The sequence below is a fragment of the Diadema antillarum genome, unplaced genomic scaffold, assembly GCF_040938485.1.
Source record: "Diadema antillarum isolate AM-2024a unplaced genomic scaffold, OU_Dant_1.0 scf00000128, whole genome shotgun sequence".
NCBI lineage: Eukaryota > Metazoa > Echinodermata > Echinoidea > Diadematoida > Diadematidae > Diadema > Diadema antillarum.
The window spans coordinates 5733836-5749286 of NW_027271017.1; the positions used below are offsets into that span (position 1 = coordinate 5733836).

The 15451-nt window shown below is 38.6% G+C and overlaps 1 protein-coding gene across 1 annotated transcript in view; it reads left to right on the forward strand.

Moving 5' to 3' along the window:
* The window catches only part of LOC139720542 (protein spire homolog 1-like), a 75582-nt gene extending 61913 nt beyond the window's left edge, over positions 1 to 13669 (forward strand). The window contains exons 6-9 of the mRNA XM_071631894.1: positions 1208 to 1372; positions 6288 to 6374; positions 8536 to 8653; positions 13533 to 13669. Coding sequence (XP_071487995.1) covers positions 1208 to 1372; positions 6288 to 6374; positions 8536 to 8653; positions 13533 to 13621 — 459 coding nt within the window. The 3' untranslated portion in view covers positions 13622 to 13669. The remainder of the gene's footprint in view (positions 1 to 1207; positions 1373 to 6287; positions 6375 to 8535; positions 8654 to 13532) is intronic.
* Positions 13670 to 15451: the final 1782 nt, after the last annotated feature.

Sequence of the window (15451 nt, forward strand, 5' to 3'; positions counted from 1 at the left end):
TTGAAGACTAGTCCCGAGTATACTGTATACGCTATAATTTTCGCGTACATAAATTTTCGCGAATTGCCGCTGTCACACATTTTCGCGAGTGGTTAAATTCGCGATTGGGGGACCAGAGAAAATATGAAGTGGCAAAGAAAGTGTGAATTTTCAACTTACTAGCAAATAAGAATGATACTAGTTATACACCGCATGAAAAAGACTTTCCAAACTCTGCGAACTAGTAAGTTAGAATTCAACATTTTGAAGTGGTTAAGTCCATCGCGCTAGATTTCTGACGAGTGGTCCCCTTGCGATAATGGATTGGCTCTCTATAGTAGTCGTAAGTAGACGTGGACGTGTGTAAACAGTAGCCAGTATGGTCTGTTCAGTAAGCCGTGACATGGTATACGAGTACTGAAATGTTCGTATCATCAAGGCAAGGGATTCATGTTGGAAGGTAATATTTTCGCGTGTTGTTAATTTCGCGAATAGCTCCCGACTCGCGAAATTCGCGAAAATAAAACCCCCGCGAAATGTATAGCGTATACAGTACTCTGGCAGGTGTCTATGGAAAATGCGTGTTGTAGCAAAATCAGCCCATCCTCAACGGGTTAAAGGCCCATAGTCCCGGTAGTGTAGAGGGCGCTGTTGATGATACTGCCGATCACCGTTAGCATTTATACAAAGATTACCGAAGTTGAGCTGTCATCAAGAGTAAAGCGCGTAGGTGTTGCTAAATAACGTTGCCTTGTATTGTCTTCTCTGCGCATCACGCAATCTGTAGTAATGCCAGGGTGTGTGCATATGTGCTTCTTATTATGACATCACAAAAGAAGTTTGCTAAAGCTGTCATCCCCCTCAGCCGAATCATGAGCCGAACTGTGATCAGACTTCTTCAGACATGGGGAAATGGGTCACAGCGTAAGCGCTAAAGAGGAGTCGTTAGCGTAGGTCTCTGTAGGAAACTTGCGCCGTGCGCCTGCGTACGCATTTGACTAAACCACCGGGACCATGTGCCTTTAAAGTTTATTTCCCTTGAGGCCCTACTATGGCTGGCATTAGCCAAGAAACATCAAATTAACAGTTGAGTCAATTCAGTGTAAACCTTACCATTGAGCATTCAGGTGGTTATCATATTACCATGTGACTATTAGATAAACAGCAAGATTCAAACAACTGTGCTCACTCGATGTTTCCCTTCTTCTTTGTCCACCACCTTGGACAGGCAAAGATATGGCTGAACGTGGTGCGAGACCTCCGCAACGGCGTGAAACTGAAGAAGCTGGACGAGTGGGAGAAGCAGCGGGCGCCGATCGAGTTTGCCCTGACGCCGTACGAGATGCTGATGGACGACATTCGATCCCGCCGCTACACCCTAAACAAGGTCATGGTGAGTGGGCGTGTGTGGCGGACGACTCGTTGGAGGCGTAGAAGATCTATTGCGACAATTTGGTAGTCAATAGCCTCGCATGTGCTTTCTTCAGTTTCCCTTTTGGTGTTCGTCAGTAGGATGCTTTCCGTATTGATATCTCGCTAATGATGCTAAAATCCAGCCACATGGAAAATCATTCAGTTTTTAAAGGGGAATTGAACCCAAATATGTGCCAGTATGTGGATTGAGTAAATGCAGAAATATTAGAAAACGCAAGTGAAGTTTAAGGAAAATCTGATAATCTGCTCAAGAGTATAATGAATTTTTAAAGTTTTAGTACTGCCATTGTTGGAAAATAAAACTACAACAATTTGTGATGCCACAGTAGGACAAGATGCATTTAAGGAGGATATAAGTAAATGCCACAACATTTCTTTTTCTTTTTCAAAGAAGTACAGCTTCCTTCTTCTTGTCACTGACATATGTTCAGAGTGATATCATATCCCCTGCTTTCTGAAAGAGGTAAGCCAAGTGCTCTTTCATTATGCCAGAAAAATGAAAATACGTTAGAATTCTCTGTATATTTTCTTTGTACCATCATCCTACTGTGACAGCACAAACTACTCTTGTCTTTATGTAGGTATTTTTTAATCTATAAAAAAATCACAACTTTTGAATGGATTGTCAGATTCCCCTCAAACTTCAACAATGTGTTTTACTACAATTTCTGCATTCAACTTAGTCCACATACGTGTTTAGGTTTTATTTCCCTGCGTATCAAATCTGCAGATCAAAACAATATATGAATACTTTATGCAGAGTATAGGTTTGAAAGGGCATCCACAACAAAAGTACCACCACCCCCCCCCCCCCCCCCCCCCCCCATTTGCATGTCTTTCTAAATGACGACCCATGTTACCAATATGGGAAAGCTGGCCTCAGGCTGGCCACGGGGAGAGGCTTGTGATTAGGTGTAAAGGAGTCCATCAAAACCTGGACTATAGTGTCAGGCTGTCCCCTTTATTTTTAGACCACTATCGGCCGCCATATCACTTGTTCCATGTTCTTGCAGTCATTGAATGTTTTATATCTGACCATCCTGCTTTATGATTATACAAAGGGGAAGAAACAAAAGAAAGGGCAAAAGAGAAAGACGTGCATGCTAAACATATTTACCTCGCTTCCCTGATCTTTTGAAACCCTGCCTGCATATGTCCCATGCCTGTATTTTTGTGTTGTGTTTTGTCATTATTGTGGTACTCAGTGAAACACTATTGGCTGTGTTTATCTGGGCGAATTTTTGTAGGAGATGGATTCGTATGAATGTGAAACATTTGTGCTCAAATTGAGCGGCATTACATGTAGGGATCGTCGTTATATTCTGAAAAGAAGCTTGTAGTCTTTACTGAAATATATCAAAATGATCGATGACAAATGGAGTTAAATTCCACTTACCGGCGGTATGTGGCGTGGTGGTAGCTGCCTTGGTATCATTAGGCCTGTCTTCATCAGACAGAAATTTCAACATAATGCGCTATTATGTGGTTAGGAAATTAGCCCGATGTCGAATTAACCGGCTATTTGTGCAATGAAGATGCTAATAGGCTATCAATTGATTGGGAAAATTTCTGAAAAAAACCCCACTAGGTCTGGTTCATGAAATAGCATGCTTATTTGTTAATTAGCAAACTATTTGAGTTGTGCCTCCATCAGCCTGAAATCTTCTCGATTCTGAAATTTTCGTGATCCCATCATACTGAGGAAACCACTTTTGAACCGCACGCTGAGCTGATGAGCCGAGCAATGATGCACAGTACGCATTCATTAATTGTGGGCTAGTTATTTCCCAAGCGGGCTGTTTCCGAGCCAATGAAGATGTACATCCGTAATATCGGGCTACTTTTCCAAACCACAAAATGGCCCGCTAGTTTGAATTTCGGTCTGACGAAGACACGCCTCCTGAGTGACTCCATTACTAGTCTTGCGATTGTATCATCCCCGGTCATAATTGACTCACAATACTTTAGAACATTCACATACATCTACCTGATAAATGATACCAATATTTAGGGGGAAAAGATATGACATTTGAGAATTCAAGGGGTAGTGGCTACCACTAAGCTCATAAGATCCACTCTAGTAGGAATTAATACGGATGTTTAGTTTCTGCTTTCTTCCCCCCCCCCCTTTTCTTCATTTCTTTATGTATGAAACCTTTTTTTTTTCAGTTATTGTAATATTTGGTCTCTCTCTCTTTCTCCCATTCGCACATAACCAGTAAAATGTATTATTTGCGTAGTGTGTTTGTTGGTAAATTGTTGATATTTTGTTCTTGAATGGAAACTTTACATTGCTTGTTTCTTAATTTCCTGCTTTTATATTTTGCTTTCAGCCATTTCATGTACATGTACATTGATCACAGTGCACAATACCTACAGTTTGTCTTACACTAGTGCACTGAATGGTCCATCTTATGCATATAATTGTGTCATGAAAAGATATTTTGTAGGTTTGTGTCTAATTTTTTTTTTAATCAATGTGCTTTTAATGTACACATTTCATTGTCAATCTCAGTGATTCTGCTGAATGTGAAACATTTCTATTCGTAATCCAGAACCCTTTGACACCACACAGATTTGTTGCATGAATGCTGCAGCATATCTACATGTAGATCTTTATCTGTTCATTTTTTAAACATCTGTTTTCCAGTATCATAGCCGTCACCTTTGTTTTTAATTTCTGCATAAATTTGCCACATATGCATTCATGCCTGGGGTATCTACTCAGTCTATAGTCTTTGGTTTTGACTGCACTAACTTTACCCAACAGAGTTTGAAATGTAGTTTGCCATTCACTGTATAAGTAGTACTTTCACCTCCCAATTTTTAGATTTAGGTGCTATAAAATCATGATTTATTAAATCTTCCAAACAGATAATTTGACTTGTTGACAAGAACAGAATTGCAAGTGTTGGGATGATAATGGTTAAACCTGACAGCTCCCATAGGTGCTGAAAAAAGAGTGCAGATGGTTTGATGGAGAATGAGGGAATAAGATATGACTTACCTTCAAGCAATCAGAATCACAGAATTTGGGGGAATTCTGTAAAATTACACTTTATAGCTACAAGTAATCATAACATGTTCAAGCATCGAGTTGTGGAAAGGGGGACTAAAGCAAAGCTGAATAAAAACAACTAAAAAAATTGTCCATATATGTGACATCATGAAATGGCATAGTCTTCTCATCCAGCAGTAGTTGCACCAAAACTATGTGATTCATAACTTTTGAACAGATTCTTCAATTTTCCTAAAAATTCACTGACATAGATCTTCTGCAGAAATGGCTGTATTCACTCAATTCACATACTTCTACTTTGGTTTCATTTCCCTTTAACTCTGTCATTAACGTGGGCAACCTCATTGTATATAATATCAGAACATTTTCAGATCCTGGTTGTTTGGGGATCAATCACATCTTGCCCCGCTCACTTTAACAAAAGCTTTGTGACAAGCCAAGATACGAGGATTTACAAAATGACAATTTGGTTATTATCAAGAAGATGAAACCCCACCGCAGATTTGTCAGTATGACTTACTGACTGCCCATTATGCCATAGGCATTTAGGGCAGCATTTCAGCATGAGGGGTATTAAAGGTAATTTAACATGTGGTTACCCCCTGGGGTTGAACTCCAAAGTTAATTTATGGACAACAGATGGGCCTTGATCTTGAGCAATGCCGTGCTGTCATGTGACTCGGTGGGGATTTTGGTTTGGTTATGGGAAAGAAAACGTGTGAGAAATCCCCCTTCTAGGTTCTCATGGAGGACACAATTTATATACAATCACAATTTGCCTGCTTGGTGGAAAAACCCTTCTTATCATAAAAAAAAGAGAAAAAGGTCAGCTTCAACAAAGCTGAAGAACATCTCTCCCTTTTTTCACCAGAAAACATGTACATACCTGGTAGTGGTACATGAAGATATAAGGCAAACACATTGTTGTATATGTCTGGTAATTTAAAGCAGAGTATGAGAATTCAAAGAAAGACCCAATCTGTAATAGCATGCCATGGTCATTTTGTTTTCTGCTTTTCTTTCAAAGATAAATATAGAGGTCCATCACATATTTATGTAGAACTTGTCCTGAATATGATGTGGAGAGATAGATTTTTGGTCATTCTTATGAGTGTCCATTTAATGACAACATATCTGATGAATTCACATGCAAATATAGATTTTCTTTGTCAGATGCATTTTTTGGGGGTGCAATTCTGAAGGAGTGAAGTGGCTATTTGTGTTCAGGTCAGAAGATTGCAATCTAGTTTTGCTTCCCACTATATACTGTTCAGATTGACATCTTAGAATGTGTTGTTTCAGTTAAAAGTGAGTTTATGTTTCAATAATGATATCATTCACAGGAAATCAGTTCAGAGATTTAACATGGCATTGATTTCTTTAGTCACTCACTATCAAAGAAAGTGATGCTTTAGCTTTAGCGATTTCTAACTTATTGCACAATTGCCTTTCCCCGATTCCAACTGTTAATTTCCCTGGTACCAGAGTGTGGTGGGTGGATGCTGATACCATGTTAACTCTCTCAGTGCCAGGGACTTAGGACAGTGTGTACAGCACTATGGGGTTTTCTGTGCCAAGCAGCACTCAAAACACGCAAAGGGTTAAAACTGGTCACTCCTGCTTCCCATGATATGGATGTCAATGCTTGCATATGTGCCACTAGAGGTTGCCAGAGCTTGCATTATATTATGTGTGCCACTAGAGGCTGAACTCGATCGATCTCACTCATGCATGCAAATTAGATGACGTCATATTTTTATAGCTCTTCCCCCATCATCACATGTCTTGTGTCTTTGTCTCTCTTTTCTCTTTTTTGTTTCCTATCCCCCTCTCCCCTTGTTTGTTGCCCCAAAAGGTGGATGGTAAGATCCCTCCCAGACTAAAGAAGGAGGCGCATGATATAGTGCTAGACTTCATCCGTTCCAGGCCACCTCTCAGACCTGTAAGTAATGGCGTGTGATTGCTCTAACTTCACCAATATTTAATGTAGATCTGATGAGGGGAGTATACTAAGTATTTGTGGCAAAGTCTAAAAAGAAAAAGGATTAAAGGGGAAGGCTGAATGATGATTTTTTTTTTTGTATTGCTGTTTTGTATTCATTCCTGTTTTTATTTGGTTTGGGAATTGTTTTGTATTTTGTTCACACAACACTTGTTTGTACAGTAAAATTCCGGTTTATTAGATTGTGGGAGTGGGAGGGGGGGGGGGGGAGTGTTCATAAAGGGATGAATAAGATATATCATCAATTCAGACATTTGCAGAACTGAAACACAGCCAGTGTATGCACCCCAGAAATTCTTGTGATAGATTTGTAGTATGTGTTAACATTCCACATAATATTATTTGAATAAAACTTCATGATTATGCATTTTGCCAAGCAGCTCAACTAATACAAATGTTAATCCTTATTAGGATGCAAAGTGTGTCCTGTGATAATGTCAGGTGTAAACAAAAAGTCTCCTGAAGAAAATAAACCCAATAAAGGGATTGAGAAGGAGGAGTGAAGCTCTGGGAGTTGTTTAAAATCCTGCCATGCATCCTGAATTTGACTCAACTCTTTTTAAATATTTCGTGTCATGGAAATTGCAAAGAAAATCTACAGGGCTCAGCAGTGTCCTTGTTCAATGATGCAAGATGCTTGGACCTATTCTTCACTATCTGTCATATTTGTACTCTTTGTGAAAGAAAAAAAAAAGTGCATATTTCCTGTATAAAGCAATGAATGTGAGTAATGTGCTTGTTCATGTGTACACTTTGGTATGTCAAAAGTGTATATGTCGTAGAATCCTGACACCCTATTCTCGAAGAAGGAGATGTGTTTAACTAGATATTCCAATTCGTCATTTTGCAATGTGTTTTGTCGTTTTTGTGGCAATCAGATGCATACCAAAGTCCTTGTGTTTAGATATTTTCTGTTACCCTCGATATTAAACTTTGTTCTGACAAGTTTGCTAGCATGCATTTTAAAGACTCATGGAGTAATCTCACAGTCACACAATGTTAGCTCCTTTGCTACTCACAGTTAAATATGATGGAAACCCCAATTCAATCCTTTGCTCTGATTGTTCTGTGGATTCTTTCGTTCTTTATCTCTTTTCTGTTTTGCATTCTGTTTTGGAGATTACTTAATGATTATTTTCAGTAAATTTGATTCATTCGTATAATAAAATGATACATGATATAAACCGTCTAACAAAAGAAAAATGCTGTAAAACCAGAAATGGCATTTTAATTTCACCAATGTTGTAACTGCCAAGATTTGCGAAAATAAAATGCATGCAAAAGTTCTTGCCTACACACTATATGCATTGAATGCCAGTGGAAATTAGTAGCAATTTGTGAAAATTTCATGCAGCGAAAAAGGTTGTCGGCTCCAATTGGCAAAAATTTCATGCCATGAATATTTCTGGTGTTACAGTATTGTCCTCTCAGTTGACCTGGAGGTGCATGTGAGATTCCATTAAAAAAAAAATCATGTTGGATGTCTTTTTCAAGAACAAGGAGTGTATAGTTTGCCTTGATAAAAACTGCTGGCTTGATTCAATGCTGAAATGTCATATTATCATATCAATCAATCAATATAAAACAGCATTTATTATCTTTTAGTGAAATTGACAGCTGTGTTTGGAATACCAATGTCATAATAACTTTCCCAGATTTTGTCATGTTTTGTCTTGAAGAGTAGATAACCAAATTCAGTTGAATATACATGTATTGATATAGGTCAGAACAGCGTATAATAGTCACCAGTAATAGTATTATTGTCATAGTGATGATAAGTAAAGGGCCAAGTAAATATTCATTACTTGAATTGGATAAAGATGCATATTAACTGGTCCTGTATCTGCTGCCCCGATGTAGGTTGTATGTATTTACGTTTAAAAGAAAAACAATTAAAACATTGTTTTAAAAAGAATAAGATTAGGGATCAATCGTGAATAAGTCGATGTTTATCAGTTTCCCTGATAAGTAGTAGGTCCTGCTACAGTGCTTCATGTACCGTATATAGTAGGACATTCATATAATTGCTTTGTTTTACAGATGAGTTCCTATTTGACGTGCTTTTCCCATAATATTTTTTTCCTCTGCTGACTAAAAACAGGTGCCAAGAGACAATCCCCGCTCTGCGCCGATCAAAAAACCAAGTATACATGAACGACTCATGGACGAGATTCGCTCCAAACCTGCTCTCAAGCCCGCACCAATCATACACAAGCAAGGTAAGCACTTGTATAATGCTCTTGTAATGTTGCTCACATCTTCTGAGTGTTGTCATGAATGTGAATAGGTAGCCAATGAATTGTTGGCAGACACTATTGTAAAACAATTTGCATGCTAATGCAGCTTACTGAGGAACACAAATTTTGGGGTGAAGCTTGATTAGTAGTAGAATAGGACACATGGGGGCAGGGTATTCGAATGAAAGAGTACATTGCACTCTGTGGTATTTTGATATTCATTCAATAGCCTTGTCTCAGGAAATGCCCATAATCTCAGTATTATGCATTGAGTCTATCCAGGCTGCTGTTGCCCTAGCATATTTGAGGACAAATATCTGACTCATTTTCATATTTAAACAAAAAAGCAGAGAGAGAGAAAAAACAAAACAAAACAAAACATGTGTACACACCCAAATCATAGTCTACTAAGAGAGGTGTATGTATGCACACAATTTTAGGTTTACAGAGGCTTCTGTAAAATAGTAAACCTATTGCCTCCCAACAAGAGTAGACGCAGCCATTGTCATAAAAGGTGCTTTCAACATATCGAGTGTAGAAAGATGAGTTGCAATTGAGAAACCCAGATCAGATATCAAAATGTTTGTGCAGCAACTTGAAAAATGGTAGACAATCTTCTCTCTTCCATATGGTATAACTGTCAGTACAAATTCTGGAACATGTTGCCATCATACCAGTTCTATACAATTTTACAATCATAAAATTTTAAGGATCTTGATCTGTCATATACAATGTAGGTAGCCATCATTCACCAAGCTAAGTGGAGGGGAGGGGAGGGGGGGGGGGGGGGGGGGGCTTCAACAAACAGAAATTAACTTTTGTATGTGTTTTCACATGGTGGCTCTAAAAGTGAACATGTACTGTAAAAGTGGTTTCTTTCGCGTGCAGATACTTTCGCAAATTTCCATCGGTGCCGACTTTTTCGCGTGTTTTTAAATTTGCGGTCGGCAAAATCTGTGAATTTACAGTCAGCAAAAACTGTTTTATTTTGCACATGAAAACCCAAACTATAATCCAATTACTCTTTAATTTATTGAATAGAAATTAAAATTAAATGCAGGCTTACCTGAAATCCAGTCTCTCGAGTACTAGTAGTACATTGCGCGGTATCGCTGTGTGTGCGTTGACCATCAATACACTCAATGCGCGGAATCTTCGTGTGTGCATGTGCGCAATAGTGTTGTAGCAAGCGGCGAGTTCAAAACATTTCCTTGCGTGGTTAATTTCGCGCGACTTTTCAAAACATTTTCGCGTGATGCTAAATTCGCGGTTCAACCTCAAAGCACGAGAAGCGCGAAAATAAAACCACCGCGAAAGAAACCACTTTTACAGTATTAGCATGCTGTACATTGATAATTGTTATGATAATCATACTTTAGACTGATGGTTACTAAATTGGACATGATTGTCTTGAAGTTTAAAAAATAAAATGTTATTGAACTGGATGTGTGAAGTGAAAGTTAAAAATGAAATTCACTGTGAACTGGAACAATGCGATATACCCTTCAGCATTGTAACGCTTGATATTCTGATATTATCATGCTGTTTTTGTATGGGATTTGATCTTGGCGTACAATACCAGATTTCCAAACTAATTTTCATGCTAGGATGTAAATATGCAGAATGACCTATGTCGGATTGTAGCTTTTGCTGTGTATTCTTACATCTCATTATGTAATAGAAGGTGAAAATGTTCTATTGATTACCTCTGCCAAGGAGGTTATTTTTTTTTTTTTTGGCATTGGTTTGTTTGTTTGTTTGCAAAATAACTTATAAGTTATGAATGGATTTGGATGAAATTTTCAGGAAAAGTTGATAATGATAAGTTGATAAGGAGCACTTAAAATTTTGGTAGTGATCCATACCTCCTTCTTGATTCAGGATTTTTTTTGTCTTTAATTGTTTGTAAAGGATTCTATATCATTGGGAAATAGGGTAATTTTCACCATATGGGTAGAAATGACCTGCTTGGTGGAGATCTGTGCTCTCCGAGTGTTGTTGTTGTTTTTTTAAGTTTCTTTTTGGTTGGATTGCTTGCATTGTGAAGGCATTTGTTAAGTTATTCTCCATTTGAAATTTTCGTGACCTGAAGTGACTGATGAGAAACAACTAACAAATAAGTGATTGTAACCATCTGACTAGCTGGATACGGTATATTCCCATATCCCATAGAATGCCCCCCCCCCCCCCCCTTTATGATGTTGTTTTGGTGTTCCACTATGCCGTGTGGTTTTTGTGTCAAGCAAATGGCAATGAGTCAATGCAGAAAATAATTGACATCCACAATCATGGAACCAAAGAGAGTCTTCTCCAAAAGTGAGTGTTTCGGTGAAGACGAGTTAAGTGGCAACGTTTTCGCACTTCATAGAATACACACACAGGAAGCGACTCGCAAAAAAATCACACCTTTGCAGTAATGAAAGCCAACACGTAATGTGCATGTGAATTGGCATATTCTGTAGGATTTTGATGAAGGATTTATTAAAACTCTGATGTATGCAGTGTTGCAAAATCTCACCCATTCCATGTGCAACTGTGAAATCTGTAAAAATGATGATGAAGTCTTATTCTAAGTGAAAACTGAAAACTGAAGGGCCTCTTTTTTCCATTTAATGCCCCCCCCCCCAAAAAAAAAAAAATCGATAGAAATGGTTCAATTTTTTTTCCAGATGCAGATATACAATATGGCATACTATATACAACAAGTGTTTTATTTGATTTTCTTGCCACCAAGGCTAATACTTTACATATTTTCCTCATCAAAATCCGGAACCCCAAGGACCAAGAAATAATACACCTCTTCTCTCCCTGAATAAATGAGTGAAAACAATGTGCAAGTATATTTTTCGTCAGTTTGAGGGAGTGAGAAATAGTCTGTAGATGCCAGATTTCCACAATACGGGAACCAGAAATCTCTCATGCATCATTTGAAAGTAATCTAGATAAATAGGGGGATCATACAAGGATGTTACACACATACACTGCAATGCAACTCTTCCTAAAAGGAAATTGAGAAAGAGGATTGACCTTGAAAGTTTCTTGGGGTAAAAGAGAGATTATTTAGTAATTATAAGAAGATATTAAAGACAAAAGAATGAGAAGTATGCATCCCGTAGGGGTGAGGGTGAAAGCTTTTGAATCAAAACAACATCTTGTAATGTAAATGTATCAGTTCCAGTTTTTCACGCTGACCTTTTCTCAATTCATACTATTCCAATGACATAGCAGTAAGATCAATTTTGTGCATCTTTTTGTTTTCATTGAGTACAGCATGCAAGCTGGCTGTTTTGAGGTGGCCACATGAAGCCATGATACAATTGTACACATTTTTCTATTACATCATGTGCATGCCAATTATGCAAATATGACAATGCTAGTTTAAGGGCCAAATGATACTTTCATTAAGAGTCATGCGTGCCTAGTATCCTGTGAGTCCTCAAATGATATCCGCGTGCCTGGAAGGGTAGCAACAGATGTGGTAGTGTGGCAGTAAAAGTCTTCCAAGATTCTGCATTTCTGCCAAATCATGGAGCTTTTAGAACGGATTATCTGTGACTTTCTCCACTGGATGTTTTAGTTTTCTTTTTTTCTCTTTTTTCGAGGGAGGAAGGATTTCAATTTGGTCAGATTATCCCTACATTTTGGTCACCCATGGTTAGATTTCTCCCTCGAGATTCTAATCTCTAAGTAGGCCCGTCACCCTTTTTTACGGGATAGTGACTGTGCATGGTGTGTGTTTAAATCTGTCAAGTCCCCGTAAAGCGGTGATTAAGCCGTATCCTTTCTCTCTTCGGTCTGCCTTCCCCTCCTCCCCACCCAGTATTTCATTTTTAGCGCTTCAAGGGGAAAAGAGAGAGGTCTGCTTGATAGCTAGTATCCAAAAACTTCACCTTCGAATGTCATGATGGCACTCCTGAGAATAAGCCATCCTTTGAGGAGAAGATAGAACGAGGGAAGATCTTTGACACTGTGTCTATAAAGTAAGGAGTCTTTACATGGGTTCCAGCTTATTGTTTTCTTGCAGTATCCTTCTCCCATTCCACAAAAGGAAGTCGCTTCAGTGTCCTTTCCGCTGGGAAATCAGCCTTGAGTTTGAGATAGACTACTCCAAGGGGCAGCTAGGCTGTGTGGGAGGGAGACTTTTCCTTCGTCCACTGTCCCAGCTGTGGAAACCTGCCTATGCAGCTGTCATTGGAAGGATGCTGTTACCGTATTTTTCCTTCTCGAGATTCATATCAGCTGATTGTCCAAGCAGATGGCTCTTTGGTGATGCTTGCGTGCAAGTGATACTGCAGGTTTTGTACAACAGCAGATGTGCCAGACTTTATTTGGATGTGACTATAGATACAGGAAGAGGTGGTTTTTGCCTGGCAATAAGCAGCAAGAAAAATATGTTATGTGTTCCGAAGGAGTCGTTTAATGGATATATACCTTACATTCACCATATTTCTTGTCGTTGGTCAACTCTTTGTAGCAGATAACAGTGAGCCTGGGAGCCTACAACCGTTTTCTTGTTGTTAGCCATTGTAGCAGATAGAGTACGTCTGGGAATATTTTGAGTCCTGCTAGCCTGTGACTGTTAGGCAAGGCATAGAAAGTAATTTGTGACTGACCACGGTCCTTGCTTGGATCATCTGTACACTATCACTATGATGTCTGTTGGGCAACACTCCTTTCAACAAACACTCAAGACGTCGCCGACCACACAGATTACTTTTTCGGCCCTTGACGCGTCATCCCTGGGCCTGGTGGAAGCCTTTGGACACACGTCCCTCCCCCACCACTGGCCGTGGCCCCTCCGGTCAGTTCCACTGCGGTCTGTTTCCTCCTCACACCTCTGTCCCCCTCGTCTCCTTCCCAGACCCCGTCCAGCAGAGCAAGCGCCGGCTGGGCAGCTACCTCTCCGAGCACACTCCGAGTCCGGGGAGGAGGAAGACCTGGGCAGCATAGACCTGGACTCGCCCCAACTCCCCAGGAAGGTTCTTAAAGCAGAATTCACATTGGATTGGTCTGAAGAGGTGAGTTGTATATTGAACATGCTAGCCAACTTCTGGTTAATACTTGAATGAAGTGCTGTGAGGGTGGAAACTACTGTAAAAGTGGATATTTTTCGCCCGAGTAATTTTTCACACTCGGTCAGGTATTAATAAAGATGAATTTTGTGTATTTCTAATTCCACAGAATGGACACTAACTACTGCTGAAACATATAGCATGCAAATATATTTGTAAGTTTTTATTTTTTCGCACTAGCTTCTGGTTCCATGAAATGTGTGAAAATTTCCACACAGCAAAAATGTCTACTTTTATAACATTACAGGATTGTTGGTTTTGTTGTTGTTGTTGTTGTTGTTGCTCTGGACCCCAAATTCAGTGAGTTTATACTTCTTCAAAACTTCATAGATATGAGAGTTTTTCATGATTATGACCGTGAAAATTTAAAGTCTGTTATTGTCCTTGAAAAGTCTGTAAATCTCAGCTTTTTTGACATATGAAACTCTGAAAAGTAAGTAACTTTAAGGTTTCCTGCAGTCGTAATTTGTTCAAATATAAGCATATATTGCAATTATATGTAAGTAATGGTATGCAAATTACACACAATACAAATACTCTATTATCAGCAAGAAACTGATTGACTTTGCTGAATCTGCTCTTCAAGGGATTTTACCAAAACAGGCTTTGATAAGAGTGTTTTCTGTACACAATGATTGTTTGCATTGAGCTAAGTTCAGCTAGCGATGAAATACTATTTATATAAATAGCATTTTTCTGTATCCAGGGTACTCTAGCAGAGGCAAGTCAAAAGTATAGAAAAGTATAAAAAAGAATGTATGGGATTTATTGGTGTGTTTCTCACAGATTCAAAGATATATTTTTGTGTGCTAGCAAAATAACCAGAATATCAAACATTCTGTTATTGTTTTAGAGACATCTACAAATAGTCAGGTAAGATGTGATTTCAAAAAAGATAGAAAAACTTTGACAAATGGCTGCTACAGTCAATTTAGATGTAAATCAATGTATATTGTGGTTCTTCACTAACAATTGGCTGTAGTTCAGCAAAGTATCACAACATGAAATAAGAACTGCAATTATGGTGAAATATGTACGACATAATTTGCTGTAGCAAGCTCTGAGAGGAGAAGCGAGAAGAATTAGTAAAAGTAGTCGTAGTAGCAGTACTTAGCAATATTATTCACATTTGTACTAATTATCCAAAAATGTATATTTTGGCTTAATATGGACAATTTTTGCAATTATATCTTCTTTATCTAAAGCCAGTCAAAATAATTTGAGGAAAATTTTCATTATAATTACACTTCTGTCCAGATTGGACACATTCCAAGTGCTGTACAAATATTGATTTTTCTTTTCATTCTTCTTCTTCTTCGTCTTCTTTTTCTTTTAAACCAAGGCTGGCCTAATAATAGTCCTTTGAGGTTTGAAAGTCAATATGCATAGCTTGCCGTCTGGAAGATTAATTTGTTCTGCTTTCCTTATTTTCATTCTTGTGGCTGAGTCATGTGTCCCAAATCATTCAATTAACTCCACAATAAAGAGACCACCTTCCAATGAATAACATCCTGTTCAGTCAGGTCATCGTGCCTCCGTGTTGCCATGGTGATGCCAAGCAACAGGCCCACTTAATGAAAGTGCCGTGCCAGTCAAGGGACCTTTATACTAAAAGTGTATACTCTACAGGCTATATGTAGTTATTTGTTGTTGTTGTTTTTTTCAACTGTGCATAGACCATATCTTTCTTGGAACTATCTCATTTTGA